General features: G+C 44.0%; 1 protein-coding gene across 2 annotated transcripts in view; it reads right to left on the bottom strand.

Moving 5' to 3' along the window:
- Positions 1-14435, bottom strand: part of USP24 (ubiquitin specific peptidase 24) — a 76690-nt gene that overhangs the window by 25002 nt on the left and 37253 nt on the right. For both annotated transcript variants that reach the window (XM_081011707.1, XM_081011708.1), the window contains exons 25-39: positions 9873-9983; positions 9219-9317; positions 8973-9143; positions 8164-8249; positions 7935-8028; positions 6731-6886; positions 5566-5663; positions 4305-4400; positions 3958-4186; positions 3572-3731; positions 3259-3414; positions 2912-2982; positions 2223-2383; positions 1371-1432; positions 366-557 (exon numbers count right to left, since the gene is read on the bottom strand). In XM_081011707.1, coding sequence (XP_080867833.1) covers positions 366-557; positions 1371-1432; positions 2223-2383; positions 2912-2982; positions 3259-3414; positions 3572-3731; positions 3958-4186; positions 4305-4400; positions 5566-5663; positions 6731-6886; positions 7935-8028; positions 8164-8249; positions 8973-9143; positions 9219-9317; positions 9873-9983 — 1942 coding nt within the window. The remainder of the gene's footprint in view (positions 1-365; positions 558-1370; positions 1433-2222; positions 2384-2911; positions 2983-3258; positions 3415-3571; positions 3732-3957; positions 4187-4304; positions 4401-5565; positions 5664-6730; positions 6887-7934; positions 8029-8163; positions 8250-8972; positions 9144-9218; positions 9318-9872; positions 9984-14435) is intronic.

A 14435-nucleotide genomic window follows, 5' to 3' on the forward strand; every position in this document is an offset into this window, starting at 1 on the left:
AAAACAGCAAATAATTTTCATTTAAGACCACTGCTATTTGAAGTATGTTCTAAGCAGGCAGGAAAGTGAGACAACCTCTGCTCACTCAGGTCTTATCCTAAGAGATAGTTGTTCATACTGCCAAATTTGCTGCATTTGCTTATTTGCCTGAAAGCTTAAACCTTGCTCCACAAAGGAGGTGAAGAACCATTCTCTTTCCACTGTGAAAATTAGAACTCTTGTTGCCCATGGCAACCAGATGCAAGCAGCCTGACCTGACAAATTAGGAATTCTGGTGACCTGAAGCCTGAGCGATCTCAGCAGCAAGGAAGAAATCACTAGGTTTAACATTGTAATGACACAACTAAGCACTGAAAGCAAGTTACCTAGCATTTCCTTCTCTGTTCCGCAAAGTGACAGGAGGGTCTTAATGAGCCTCAAATGTCCCGCCAACAACACATTGTCAGCTTCACTGGTTTCACATTCAGCTGCACGGGTAGGTTCAAAGTTATCCAACCACGTGATCTCATCCTCCAACATAGCAGCTGGGCTAATCTTTAGTTGTTCCATTTCTGAAGCTAGGTAAGAAAAACCACATGGGTTAAGCCTACAGAACAGATGGACAAACTTAGGTTAACATTTTGTTTCATATAAAAGATATCATTTAGCTTAAAATGAACACAGAATTACTTTTTGGAAATGAAATGTCAAGACACAGGTAAACGTTCCTTTAAAAAAAAAAAAAGTTATTATAAAGGCGAATAGCATTTTTTGGCTCTTTTGCCTTTCTATCACTTGCTCATACTCCTACATACATCCCCTAGTGGCAAAGAACATGCAAGCATTATCCTGGCCACTTTTCCTAGTTCTATAAAACAATGTGAAAAAAGCCAAAGTGGCTCTTGTATGTTATTTCCATCCGCAAGAAAGTCGAATGCTATGGTAGTTGTAGTGTGTAGTTTCTTATGGTCTTGAAAAGGTAGGAAATGGTAATAATACTTTTATTATTTATACCCCGCCCATCTGGCTGGGGTAGTACTGCTACCCACCTGTGTGCTCAGAGTCAACTACTAATCACTTGAGACAATTAGACTGCACACTAAAACTAAAGAGAAGACCCAGGTAAAAAGTTCATGAGAGAGGCAGATGATCTTTCACTTGACCTCTGAAACAGAGTTTTTAGCCCATGCAAATACAGTCCTGCACAGAACTACAAGGACACAAATAATGAAGGAAGGATAAGAATCCAAGACAAACACATTTCTCTCTCTCCATAAGCGCAATCAATATTAATTCTTGACTCAACTTCGATGGCACTGTTTACCATGTGGATAAGGGACATTTTCTTATGGTACATTAAGTTTCAAGCAGTTTTGATTCCTATTACTTACATGTGAGATCGTCCAGTAACTGGCATCTAAGGTCAAAGTACTCTGTACACTGGGACAAAAGCCTAAAAGCAAATTCAGGCAATTAATACTGGGGGGGGGGGGGGGGAGAATCTCAGAAGCATGTAAAATATTTACAGAAACCTTTACTTTCCCAGGTACCATGTACACATGCAAGATGTTTATTCAGACCTAGCCAACATGTTGACTTACATTCTATGCTATAAAACAAAGGTTTGCTTTTATTTTAAGTTCACAGTAGTGAATTGTTTGTAACGATGATCATCATTCATCCCAGAATAATATGTTGAAATGCTATCAGCTTAAAATCCCCTTCTCTGAAAGCAGATCTGGGATTTGGTGTTCATATTTAATGTTTAACTTTTAAAGCAAACATTGCTGCACATTCAACATCATGGATGCTTATTTTCTTACTGGAAATCTAATGGTAACAAGGAAGAAGGCTGAAGTTCTGTTATTGGCATGCATGTAATTTTTAAACAGCACAAAAAACCCTCACAGCACTATTGGTTTTTTGTGCATTTACTATGATCAACAAATCTGAAAGAAAGTTAGCATTGTATGCTGGCTTATGCTACTGCATCCAAATGCTTATCCTCTCTTTGTACTGGGTAGATTGTGGTTCAATGCTGCATTATGATTCAGTCACTTCCTGGCTATCCAATTCCTATTCAAGCAACCACAGGGGAAATCGTAACTTCTCAGTTCACTTCTAGCACTCTCCCCCCCCCCCTTTCACAAGTTTTTACTGCACTTGTCTTAAATAAGCATTTAAGACAAATGCTTATTTTTAATTCTTACATTCTCTATTGAACAAACATGCCTCCAACTTGCCTCTGGTTGACGCCTCTCATGATGCTGGTAGGTGACCAGAGCGGCAGCTGAGCGGTAAGGACGACACTCAGAAGAAACTGGTTTGGTTTTTGTATATCAGGGTGAGCTGATGTGTCTGTCTGACTGAGGGTATACAATTGGTCACAGGCCACGCGACGAATCTGGAACAGGGGAGAAGCACACGTCAGATCACAAAACCTAATACCACTGTCTTAGAAAACTCTTAAAACACCCAAGTTACTATCGTAATTTGTCCAAGCTAGCTGAGACAGACAAGCATGTAAGGAACAGAATTGACCAGGCAGGCTCTTTCTCGAGTGGGCACTAGGACAGCACCAAGTGGTTGTCATCCTCCAATTGCTCACTTGAGGCAGGAAAAAATGTCATCAAGCCATTGCTGCTTTTGAGGCAAATCTTAGTTTCAGTTTTAAACTGGCACATCTGTATGAAGTATGATAAAAAATGCTTGCAGTTAATTTAATTCCCAGAAGTCCAGTCCTCTAAAAAACACAGCTTTCTCATCCTAGGAACTTGCTTGCTTGAAAGTCAGTGGCATAGCCTAAGTAACTTCATCTGTAGCAAATGTTTTTCAGCTGCCACTGGCACGAGCACTTTGTCCATGCTACAGGGCAGAACATGCCCTGCTCTCTGCAAGAGAACGGCTCTGAATATAAATGCAAGCACCTTACCTCTGCACTTGGTGAGCCAAGTAGTATGTCTATGATAAAGTCAGCAACACAAGGGAGGTTGTAAAAAGATCCTAAGAAAAACACAATGTGGATTGTCACAATTTGTTTCGTGAGAAAGCACTATAGTACTTAATACTCCTAGTATTAAAATATCATTGGGAAAATCTAATAGATTCATTAGCGTTATATGGCGTTACAGTAAAATGTGGGTGCCAGATATAAGCAGAGGTTGAGAGAAAGTGAAAACAGAGTTGGATGGTAACAAATTGGGACTGGGTCTTTGTGGCTCAATTGTATGTAGGGTCAGGAAACAACAGAAAAGCTTCATCCACTTCTCTCAAACCTACCTAGCTGCTGACTGCGGAGCTGTAGGCATGTAACTAAGAGAGACAAGGCCTCTCCTGCAATCAGTGCATCTTTGGTGGATACAGAATGCTGCCTCACACAGATCCCAGCATGCAGGGCTGTTGGTTCTCCTTCACTCCCTGAACTGCAATTGCTTCCTGCAATATGTTAACAAGTGACAAAAGATTAAAAGAAGTGTAGATCTCTCAAGTTAGGAATGAACAGCTGCAGTTGTGATAAAGTCTTATGAGCAACACAGAGCTGAGGTCATTGCCAAATCTCAGCTGTTTCAATTCTGTTAAGTCAGCGGCGTACCTGAGCTGCTAAGACGGTTACGAATGCCAACAGGGAACAGTGTGTTGCTTTCTTTGATCGGCTGACTGCTTCCCACCAGGTCAAGCCGCCCTGCAGCAGCCGCCCATGAGAGTCGCATAAAACAAGCAACTGTGGAAGTGAAGTCATTTGCTTCCATTGTCTGGGGGAGGAAAAAAAAAAAGAATTATTGTTCAAGATACCAATGTGTTAGGCCAGAAAAGCACTTACAGGCAACACCAAACCCAAGGAACATAGTTGGAAACAGGAGAAAAACTCTGGTTTTCTGGCAGTGTGGCATTTTTTAAAAAAGGTACTAAAATTCTGCAGAGCGGGTGTTTGAGCTCTGCCTTTAGCAGGGCTACTGCTGCCACATTAGACCTACTTACTTGGATTGCAACCCGTGCAGCAGGAATGATCTCCTCCACTCTGATAGAGGACCTGTCTGACACAGATAGCTGGCGATAAGAGGACTTCTCTGGGGTTCCACACATTGACATCTGCCTGGTAGTCTGCCGGCTCACATTACGGAATGGGCGTGACGATAGTGTTTCCACTCCATGTTTAACAATATCATCATCAAGAAAGGTAGGCATGGTTTGCCCAACAAGCAAAAACCTAAACGTAAAAAGAATTGTGCTGTTTTGAACAGTGAAGGCACTATGTACCTTAGGAAGATTAAACACTGAGCAGATTAGGGTCATGCATATCTACCTTTGAAAAATCAATCACATACCTTGCCAGCTGCAGACAGATTGAATAAACTCCCTGTCTTGTTTCATAATCCACTTCTGATGGGATGGAGTCTCTCTGCATAACATTCACCACCAAACTGGAAAATAAATTTAGAGATTTTTAATTCAAAAGTATTTTTTTAAGACAAGAAACATATTACACATGTAGGAGTCTGCTGGTTGAAAATATTTCCCTGTATTGATGAGGATTAATATAACGTGTTAATCACTTAAAACAGAGCAGCCTCGCTAACACCATCACTAAATCAGGGGGCCAGTTGACAGGCTCCACCAAATTCTGACTATCAGTGGGTGAAATGGGGGAAAGCAAGGGCTCTGGTGTACATAAACTTCTTTCTGCACTCCACAATGTTCTGGACACCGATCCAATGACCGTGCCATCACAATAATGGCAGCACCTGTGACTTCCTTCCTTTCTGTGGTCCAAAGGCATACTCTTCTGTTGGTGTGTTATGGCTCAGTTGGTTAGAGCATGGTGCTGATAATGCCAAGGCTGCAGGTTCAATCCCTGTATGGAACAGCTGCATTGCAGGGGTTTGGACTAGATGATCCTCAGGGTCCCTTCCAACTCTACCATTCTATGATTCTAAGCACACAACCACTGGAGACTACAAATATAAGCAGCTCTCATTTGCCGGTCAAGTACTGACGTGCAAATATGCTAAGAGATGACATGTAATACCTACAACCTCCAGCTTATTTTTTAAAAATTCTAATCAACTATTTAAATACTTTATTAGTAGGGCATAGTCAATGCCATCTCAGTGCCTCAAATTGTCTACTCCCATTCAAAGTTAAGTGCAGATTCAATGGTCAATGGCATAGTACTATCTATTATCCAGAACTCTTTGACAAAGCATTTTCTGCAAACACCTTAACAGATTTTGGGAGGACAGCACCAACCACTGAAAGCAGTTTTGAAAAAGCAAGGATATCCAGGTTGCACTGCAGTTTTGACACCTCTTTGTGTAGGATGTACGAAGAAAGGCTTATGGAAGTGGAAAGGTAACAGGAAAAAACCCTTGCTCAATTTATTCAACATCATACACACAAAGAAGACAAACTACCTAGTGTAATTTATGCTGTCCCCACAGTATTTGGAATAGCTGCTCGAATACTACTATTGAGAGCACCATTTACAGTACTTATACTAGTATTAAATGTACACTGAGTTGAGAATGCTTAAAGACTAGTTCTCGCAGAGCTGGAAGGTTCCACTTCAGAATATTTCTTTCAACTAACCTCAAGCCACCTGCTCTGAGAAAATTTTCGCAGAAAGATTTGGCACAATTTCTTGCCATTTCATCATCCGCTGTAGGCATCAGCTTGGAACTCAGGACCTGAAAAATATTCAGACTTTAGGTAAGTGGCAGAGTTTCAATGGAGCAATACACGAAGTCCCTCTCTCACCCACAGGCAAAGCATGCTCAGCTGGGCCAGAGTTCATATTACACTCTAACACTGCTACTCAGAATTAACTCACCATCCTACGGCACTTGGTCATCTGAATTCAATGAGACCTTTCAATAATGTTAATTAATTCTTTTATCAACACCTGCCATATAATTAAGAACATTAACACACCCAGAGGTCCTTGAATACTAACAAAGCTTTCACGATGTGTGTTTCAAAGCCCATGACAATCCCTATTATTTCAAGAGAGAAGTTATGGTATATTTACATAGTATGTAAAAAGGAACTACAAGGTGGTGAGGGAGTGCCATGCGACCTGGTAAACAGATGTTTAGATGATTGAAAGAGAGCAGGATCACTACTATGGAAACCAGGCAAAAATAACCCAGCTGTGGACAACTGGAAACACAGTGTCACTACAGCAGAGTTTCATCTTAAGAGAATTCAATGACTCCTTTTTGTTTGCTAGCACTGTGTGTATTCTGCATGGTGGCATGCGGCTGAGGGTTTTGTGTTTTTTTGTTTTGTTAGTCTGGGCTGCTTTTTATTACTTGCCTTTCCCCCTTTTGGGGGATGGAGGGTTTTGCATGTTTGTTTTGCCAGCTTTGTTTTGTGTGTGCTGGCATCACCCCATTTTTCTTCTGTGAATGGGTATATTGTGGCATCCATTATCTTTTTTTAGTTTTCCAGATGTGCCTTAGGACTCAAAATGTTTGAGGACCCAAGCACTAAACTATAGTTTAGCACTAAATGGATGAGCCTCAACAAATCATTGGGTTCACAGACTCCTCCTCAGAGTTTGTTGACACTTGCCTAAGTCACATTTTAGTATTATGGTGTAAACCAGGTCGCTGACTGGCGGCAAAGTTTCATACAGAAAACTTTCCCAACTCTACCTGGAGATGCCAGGAACTGAACACAGGGTCTTCTACATGCAAAACAAAAGAATTGATATTTGACCCTACCCCACACTTCCATGCCAATTTACTCTTACCTCAAGATTGTAAAGTACTCTAAAAGTAGACATTCCTGGGGCAAAAGACCTGAAAAGACTTTCAAGTATTGAAGTAGCACTAGGCTGGTGTTGATGCTTTGTAGACAAAGAAGGCGACTTTGAAGACTGAGAGTTTGATTCAGAGAGTAATGTTTTCTGAGAAAAGAATAAGCATAGAGAAATACAAATAAGAAGGCAGTTCTGATATAACACGGTTATATAGCCATGACAGCTAGTCTTCGGAGTCCTGAACTTCCAAAAAGTAATAAAATCTCTTGCAAGCACCTTTTGCTATACTCTATACCAGGGACAGAGGACTCATGGCCTTCTCAGTATCGTTGGATTACAAGTCCATCCCTAACTACTGGTGCAGCCGACTAAGGCTGATGGAAATTTGATGTCTGGAGTGCCACAGATTCCCCATCCCTATTCAATACCATAAAGAACTATAAAATACAATCTGCAGATTTTTACAAGGTTTATGCCACACCCTTCTTTTTCGATGCACCCCAGTGTAAATACCATTTCTCTTTAATTAGTATTTTTTGGAATTTACATTATTATTTTTTCATAGCTGGCATCCATCTGTCTTGGGAGACAATGCAGGAGTGTGCCTTTGGGGGTGAAGTAAAACTGTTGGAAGGTTGCAGCGCGAGAGATACGGGAGAGACATGTTTTGTGAATGCCAGATTTATTTTAACGTAGTTTGCTAACTTCTATGAAACATGTTTAGGACTCAATGACTATTTGCTACTATCCTGTATAGTTAGCTAGGCCAGCCATCCTTAAGGGTGAATGTTAAATGAGCCTGTGGCTTAGGAACTTTACGAGTAATAGATTCTGTGCCAACTTTACAGACGAAGCTAGCAAGCTAATACACGACTGTGCTAACATGGCATTTTTCTTGCCCCAGTGGCGATAAGCACATTAGCCATGCTATCTGAATCCCTAGAAGGAAAGTAATGTGTGCTAAGCAAAGGAATCCCCCCCCCCCCCAAAAGCAACACATCATTAATAATAAGAGAAATAAAATTAATTTAGCCAGTGATGGTTCAATTCTTGCTCCACAATGGCTAGCATTTCCCCAGCATTTTATAATGCCTACAATTTAACGCCCTACCTATTTCTTTCTCCATTCCTTTCAATCCCAATCTCAATCAGTAAAACTAGACTATGATTGTGTAGTTAACAGAAAAATATATACCTTTCGTCCAAGAGAATCTAGCTGATCAAGAGCTTCCTGAATAGCTGGGTCAGTAGGAATCAGCAAAAGAAGCCTCCGTACTCTCAAAGTAATCCTGAAGAATACAAGAGACATATAATGTATTCAATTTCTGCTGGGCTGGACACTATGCCTACTTGTAAAGGCTTCCAAAATTTATTTATTTTTGCAGCCACAGTATTTCTACAGTGTCTTCAATAACACTACTTACCTTGGCTCTTCTAGGTTCGCAAGCTGGTACAGCATGTCAAACACATTACACACAAGAGCCATTACCACTCCAGGGAGGGATTTTTCCTGAGGATTAAGAACACACAATTAACTCCCCTATTTCTTAAGCAATTTGTTAGGGTTCTCAATTTTTAGAAATTGAGCGATATAAATTTAGAACCTGGCCTACGGATGTCAGCTACTTGCCAACACAAGGCACTGAATCCTGTATAGTTCTCTCTCTCTCTCTCTCTCACACACACACACACACAACTGCAGTGCTGATCTAAAATTCTGCCAAAGAAACCACAGCTTCACATCTCTAATACTTTTAACTTTTATGTACAGAGTGAACCAAAACATGTCATCAAATATAATGAACAGCAGCATGGAGGATGCTTTCTACTTTTCCCATTTCTGCTTACAGTTAGAACTACTTCAAACAATTCAGATGCATTCATTTCTGAAATGATCACTGAAATCCTGCGTTCATCAAAATCAGATGATAAAACCAGAAAGGTGTGCTAGCAGTTCCTGTTGGATTTATCAAGCATCTCAATTCGACTGGGAAAAAGTGCTGGATCAGTGTAAGTAACTGCATGTAGCACTAGCTCACTTCAGTCTTTCCAACTGATTTTCAAATTCTGACAAACTAATTTTATAAAGATTTGAATCACGATTGACCAATGCAGGTACAGAGAAATGGAAGATACTGGAAAGCATGTTTTTAAAGTGAAAAGAAACCAACTTAATTAATGAAAAAGTGTCTTTGTGCGTGTGAAATCTATATTTACTCCCCCCATGTTGTACCTGTTCCATTGCATATGATGAACTGAAGACATTACTACTGTTGCTGGAGCTAGTGGAGGAATCAGCAGAGCTTGCTGATGGGGTTCCACTTCCTGATGTCTTTACTGTAAGTGCTTGTTCTTCAGAAAAGCCCAACTGGTGAAGTAGCTTTTGATCTTTATTCACTGTTAGCTGAAATACAATATCTTTTCTTAGCTTCTGCAAACCGTACACATTTAGAATATTGATAAAATCATCCTAACATACCAAGCTGTCATTTGCAAATATCTGTATGTTTTCCACAGGAGCATTCAACAGCTTTGCTATCTTCCATCTGACACTCCCTATGATCTCATTGCTATGAGCCTGCAAAAATGAAGTGGAAGTTAGTTCATTCATGTTCTCAGTTCTAGGAAGTATTATTAGATAGAAACCAGTGACCCATAAGGGACAAGCGCATGAAACTTTTCCACATTATCCTGCAATCCCCATTTACTCAGCATGCCACTGACATTATATATAACACGCTCAAAACATATTATTTAGCACATCCCAATGCTATTATATTCTTTGTTTCATGGGTAGGCAAACTAAGGCCTGGGGCCCGGATCCGGCCCAATCGCCTTCTAAATCCAGCCAGCGGATGGTCCGGGAATCAGCGTGTTTTTACATGAGTAGAATGTGTCCTTTTATTTAAAATGCATCTCTGGGTTATTTGTGGGGAACAGGAATTCGTTCATTTTTTTTCTTCAAAAAATGAAGTCCAGGCCCCCCACAAGGTCTGAGGGACAGCGGACCGGTCCTCTGCTGAAAAAGTTTGCTGACCCCTGCTTTGCATCAGCACCCAACTCCCTTTCTGCTGAGAATTTTCACACCTTAAATATGAGTATTTTAAAATGCAATAAAATTGCAAGAGCATACCTCTACTGTAAAGGTATCTTTGGTAGATTCATACATAACATTAAGTGTTAAAAGATGTCCATGAAAGGAGGCACCGTGAGGTAGAATAGTACGTGGAACGGAGTAAAGGTCCTACGGAAAGAAAGTGGTAAAAGTGACCTTTGACACAAATGATCAAGGAACAATTTAAAATGTAAACTGCATAAGCTGATCAACTGAACATTTTTATCTGTGTTTTAGCTGTCACAATGATCCATCTATTATACAGCAAAGCCTTCCCCAACCTGGTGCGCTCCAGGTATTTTGGACATCATCATCGCTGCCCATGCTGGCTGGGACTCAGTGGCAGAACATCTGCTTTGTATGCAGAAGGTCTCTGGTTTAATTCCCAGAAGCTCCAGCTGGGGCTGGGAATGCTCCTGCTATGAAATCATGAAGAGCCACTGCCTGTCAGTGTAGAGGCCATGCAGCTCCAAGTCCATGCCTTTGCCACTGCACTGTTCATGGGTCTTGTCCCTCAGCGAGTCAGCTTGGTGCCGCATGGCCTGTGGGTGGAGAGGGTTGCGGTGGTCTAGAATGGAGATCTTCTCTCCAGCCTGCTCCTAGGTCATTCAAAGGAGACCCAATTTCGGGTGAAGCTCAGTGTTCTCATTCACTTGGGTAGTAAGCAGGGCCCATGATCATGGAGCAAGATCCGATCACTGCATGCTACTGTTGTTGCAGTGGGCTGTTAAGGGGTTGTAACAGTAGTTGCTATTATTAGGACTTCTTAGTCACCTTCCAAGGTATAAATCTCTTCCCAAAACTTGAGAGACTGGGGATCCAGGACCAGTTCACTAGATCACTTGCCCTGCCACAGTTCAGCCAAATACAAAAACAGCCACCACTAATAAAACTGTAGCCTTTTCAATCCAGTTCTGCATTGGTTCCCATCCTCCTCACTCTCTGATGCAGCCCAAAGGTAATAGAAACTTGCTTGCTTAAACAATGAGTCTACAGTGGGATGTGTGTGTTATTGGGTTGCTGTTTTTATTTTGATTACGTATTTTGTGGTTTAATATTTTGATTTTATTTTGTAAACCACCTTGAGACCTTTGGGTCTCAAGGCAAATCTAAAAAAATGTAGTATAGACACCGACAACTGGGAAACACTGGCCTGCAAGTGCTCCAGTTGGAGAACAGCCTTTACCAAAGGTGTCATGGACTTTGAAGACACCCAAACTCAGGATGCAAGGGAGAAACTTGCTAAGAGGAAGGCATGCTTGGCAAATCCACACTGTGATCAACTCCCACCTGGGAACCAATGTCCCCACTGTGGAAGGATGTGTGGGTCCAGAATTGGCCTCCACAGTCACTTACTGTCTTATTTTGTTCTTAAGGGGATGGCCAGGGCTGCCGGGGAGTGGGTCCCAGCCAACAAAATGGCTGGGGTATGTTCCACAGAGGGGGATGCGCTGGGACAACCGATCTCAGTGATCACGGGTAGGAGGAGGAGTTACGCTAAGACCAGACCATGTCATTACAGAGGAGGCAGGTTTAGTCGTTGTCTGAGGACTATCCCTGCCTCCGGGTCTGGTCCTGTCCGGACGGATACTAGAATCAGCAAGGGATACCCACATAGCCTGAAGGTGCTGCTGTGCAATGCCAGGTCAATGATTCATAAGACCACTGCCATCCATGACTTGATCATGGATGGAGGATTTGACCTGGCTTGTGTAACAGAGACTTGGTTGGATGAAGCAGATGGGCCTGTTCTTGCTGCTGCTTGTCCACCAGGTTTCTCTTACGCACAGCAACCCAGGCCTTGTGGGCGGGGAGGGGGGGTTGCAGTGATTTTTAGGAAGTCATTAGTTTGCACCAGGCGTCCTATTAGGAAGACCCAGTTCTCTGAGTGCATGTTCTGGAAGTTGGGCAATAGGGGCAGTACAGGATTCCTTTTGGTGTACCGACCTCCCCGCTGCACCAAGGATTCCCTGCCCGAGCTGCTTCAGGTTGTGGCGGATGTTCTCCTGGAGACACCTAGTTTGGTTGTCCTAGGGGATTTTAATATCCATGCCGACACGACCTTACAAGGGGCCGCTCGGGACTTCGTGGAAAGCATGGCCTCCATGGGGCTGTCCCTGAATAAGTTTGGCCCAACCCATAGCCGCGGACATGCCTTGGACCTGGTGTTTACCTCCATGGATGTTGGTGTTCTGACACTAAGTAAAAGCGAAACAAAAGAAGTGCCATGGTCAGACCACTTCCTGGTGCAACTTGACTTCTCCGCGACCCTTCCCCTCTGCAGGGAGGTGGGACCGATTCGGATGGTCCGCCCCCACCACTTAATGGATCCAAATGGTTTCCAGAGAGCGGTAGGGGATGCTTTATCCCATGTTGATGGCCTTTCAGCTGATTCCCTGGTGGCCCGCTGGAATGTGGAGTTAACCAGGGCTATTGACTGTTTGGCTCCGAAGCGCCCTCTCCGATTGCATGGAGCCCGGACAGCCCCGTGGTTTTCCACGGATCTGAGGGCAATGAAACAATCGTTGAGACGGCTAGAGCGCCGGTGGCGGATGACCCATTCTGAAGCTGACCGGACACAGGTTAGAGCTCAGTGTCGAGCCTACCAAGTGGCGGTAGCGACGGCGAAGAAGGCTTTCTTCGCCGCCTCTATTGCATCTGCAGAAAACAGCAGCAGGAGACTTTTTCAGGTGGTCCGCAATTTAGCGGAACCACCTGCTACATCGGGGCCCAGTACGGGCCACATGATCTCCTGCAATGATTTTGCAAAGTTTTTTGCAGATAAAGTCGCTCAGATTCGGGAAGAGGTAGACGCCACCGTGGGAGCAGGGCCGGGGCGGGAGAGTGCTAGAGTCCTGTCTAGTCAAATTGCGTGGAATCAATTCCAATCTGTTACCTCCGAGGATGTGGACAGGCTGCTTGGACGAGTGAAACCAACCACCTGTCTCCTTGATCCTTGCCCATCCTGGCTTATAAAAGCTAGCCGGGAAGGGCTGGGCGATGGGCTTCGTGGGGTGGTGAATGCTTCCCTCCGTGAGGGAGCCTTCCCAGACCCGCTGAAAGAGGCGGTTATTAAACCGCTTCTTAAAAAACCATCTTTAGATGTGGCCACGATGGCCAACTATCGCCCAGTCTCAAATCTTCCATTCTTGGGCAAGGTGATTGAGCGAGTGGTTGCTGAACAACTCCAGGCACGCCTGGAAGAAGCGGACCATTTGGATCCCTTCCAATCGGGATTCAGGCCTCATCATGGGACTGAAACTGCCTTGGTCGCACTGGTTGATGATCTCCGGCGGGCTAGGGACAAAGGTGAGAGCTGTTTCCTAGTTCTGCTGGATCTCTCAGCGGTGTTTGATACCATCGACCATAACATCCTTCTGGACCGTCTTGAGGGGCTGGGAGCTGGGGGCACTGTCATACAGTGGTTCCGCTCCTTCCTCCTGGGCCGTGTTCAGAAAGTGGTGGTGGGGGATGAGTGTTCAGACCCCTGGGCTCTCACTTGTGGGGTGCCTCAGGGTTCTGTCCTCTCCCCCATGCTTTTCAACATCTACATGCAGCCGCTGGGAGAGATCATCAGGGGGTTTGGGCTGGGTGTTCATCAGTATGCAGATGATACCCAGCTCTACCTTTCTTTTAAATCAGAACCAGTGAAGGCGGTGACAGTCCTGTGTGAGTGTCTGGAGGCGGTTGGAGGATGGATGGCGGCAAACAGATTGAGATTGAATCCTGACAAGACAGAAGTACTGTTTCTGGGGGACAGGAGGCGGGCGGGTGTGGGGGATTCCCTGGTCCTGAATGGGGTAACCGTGCCCCTGAAGGACCAGGTGCGCAGCCTGGGAGTCATTTTGGACTCACAGCTGTCCATGGAGGCACAGGTTAAATCCATGTCCAGGGCAGCTGTGTACCAGCTCCATCTGGTACGTAGGCTGAGACCCTATCTGCCCGCGGACTGCCTCGCCAGAGTGGTGCATGCTCTGGTTATCTCCCGCTTGGACTACTGCAATGCGCTCTACGTGGGGCTACCTTTGAAGGTGACCCGGAAACTACAACTAATCCAGAATGCAGCAGCCAGACTGGTGACTGGGAGCGGCCGCCGAGACCATATAACACCGGTCTTGAAAGACCTACATTGGCTCCCAGTACGTTTCCGAGCACAATTCAAAGTGTTGGTGCTGACCTTTAAAGCCCTAAACGGCCTCGGTCCAGTATACCTGAAGGAGCGTCTCCACCTCCATCGTTCTACCCGGACACTGAGGTCCAGCACTGAGGGCCTTCTGGCGGTTCCCTCACTGCGAGAAGCCAAGTTACAGGGAACCAGGCAGAGGGCCTTCTCGGTAGTGGCGCCCTCCCTGTGGAACGCCCTCCCACCAGATGTCAAAGAGAACAACAACTACCAGACTTTTAGAAGACATCTGAAGGCAGCCCTGTTTAGGGAAGCTTTTAATGTTTGATGTAACATAGTATTTTAATATTCTTTTGGAAGCCGCCCAGAGTGGCTGGGGAAACCCAGCCAGATGGGCGGGGTATAAATAATAAATTATTATTATTATTATTATTATTATTATTATTACAGACTCATTG

The sequence above is a fragment of the Podarcis pityusensis genome, assembly GCF_964106645.2.
Source record: "Podarcis pityusensis genome assembly, chromosome: 6".
Classification (NCBI taxonomy): domain Eukaryota; kingdom Metazoa; phylum Chordata; class Lepidosauria; order Squamata; family Lacertidae; genus Podarcis; species Podarcis pityusensis.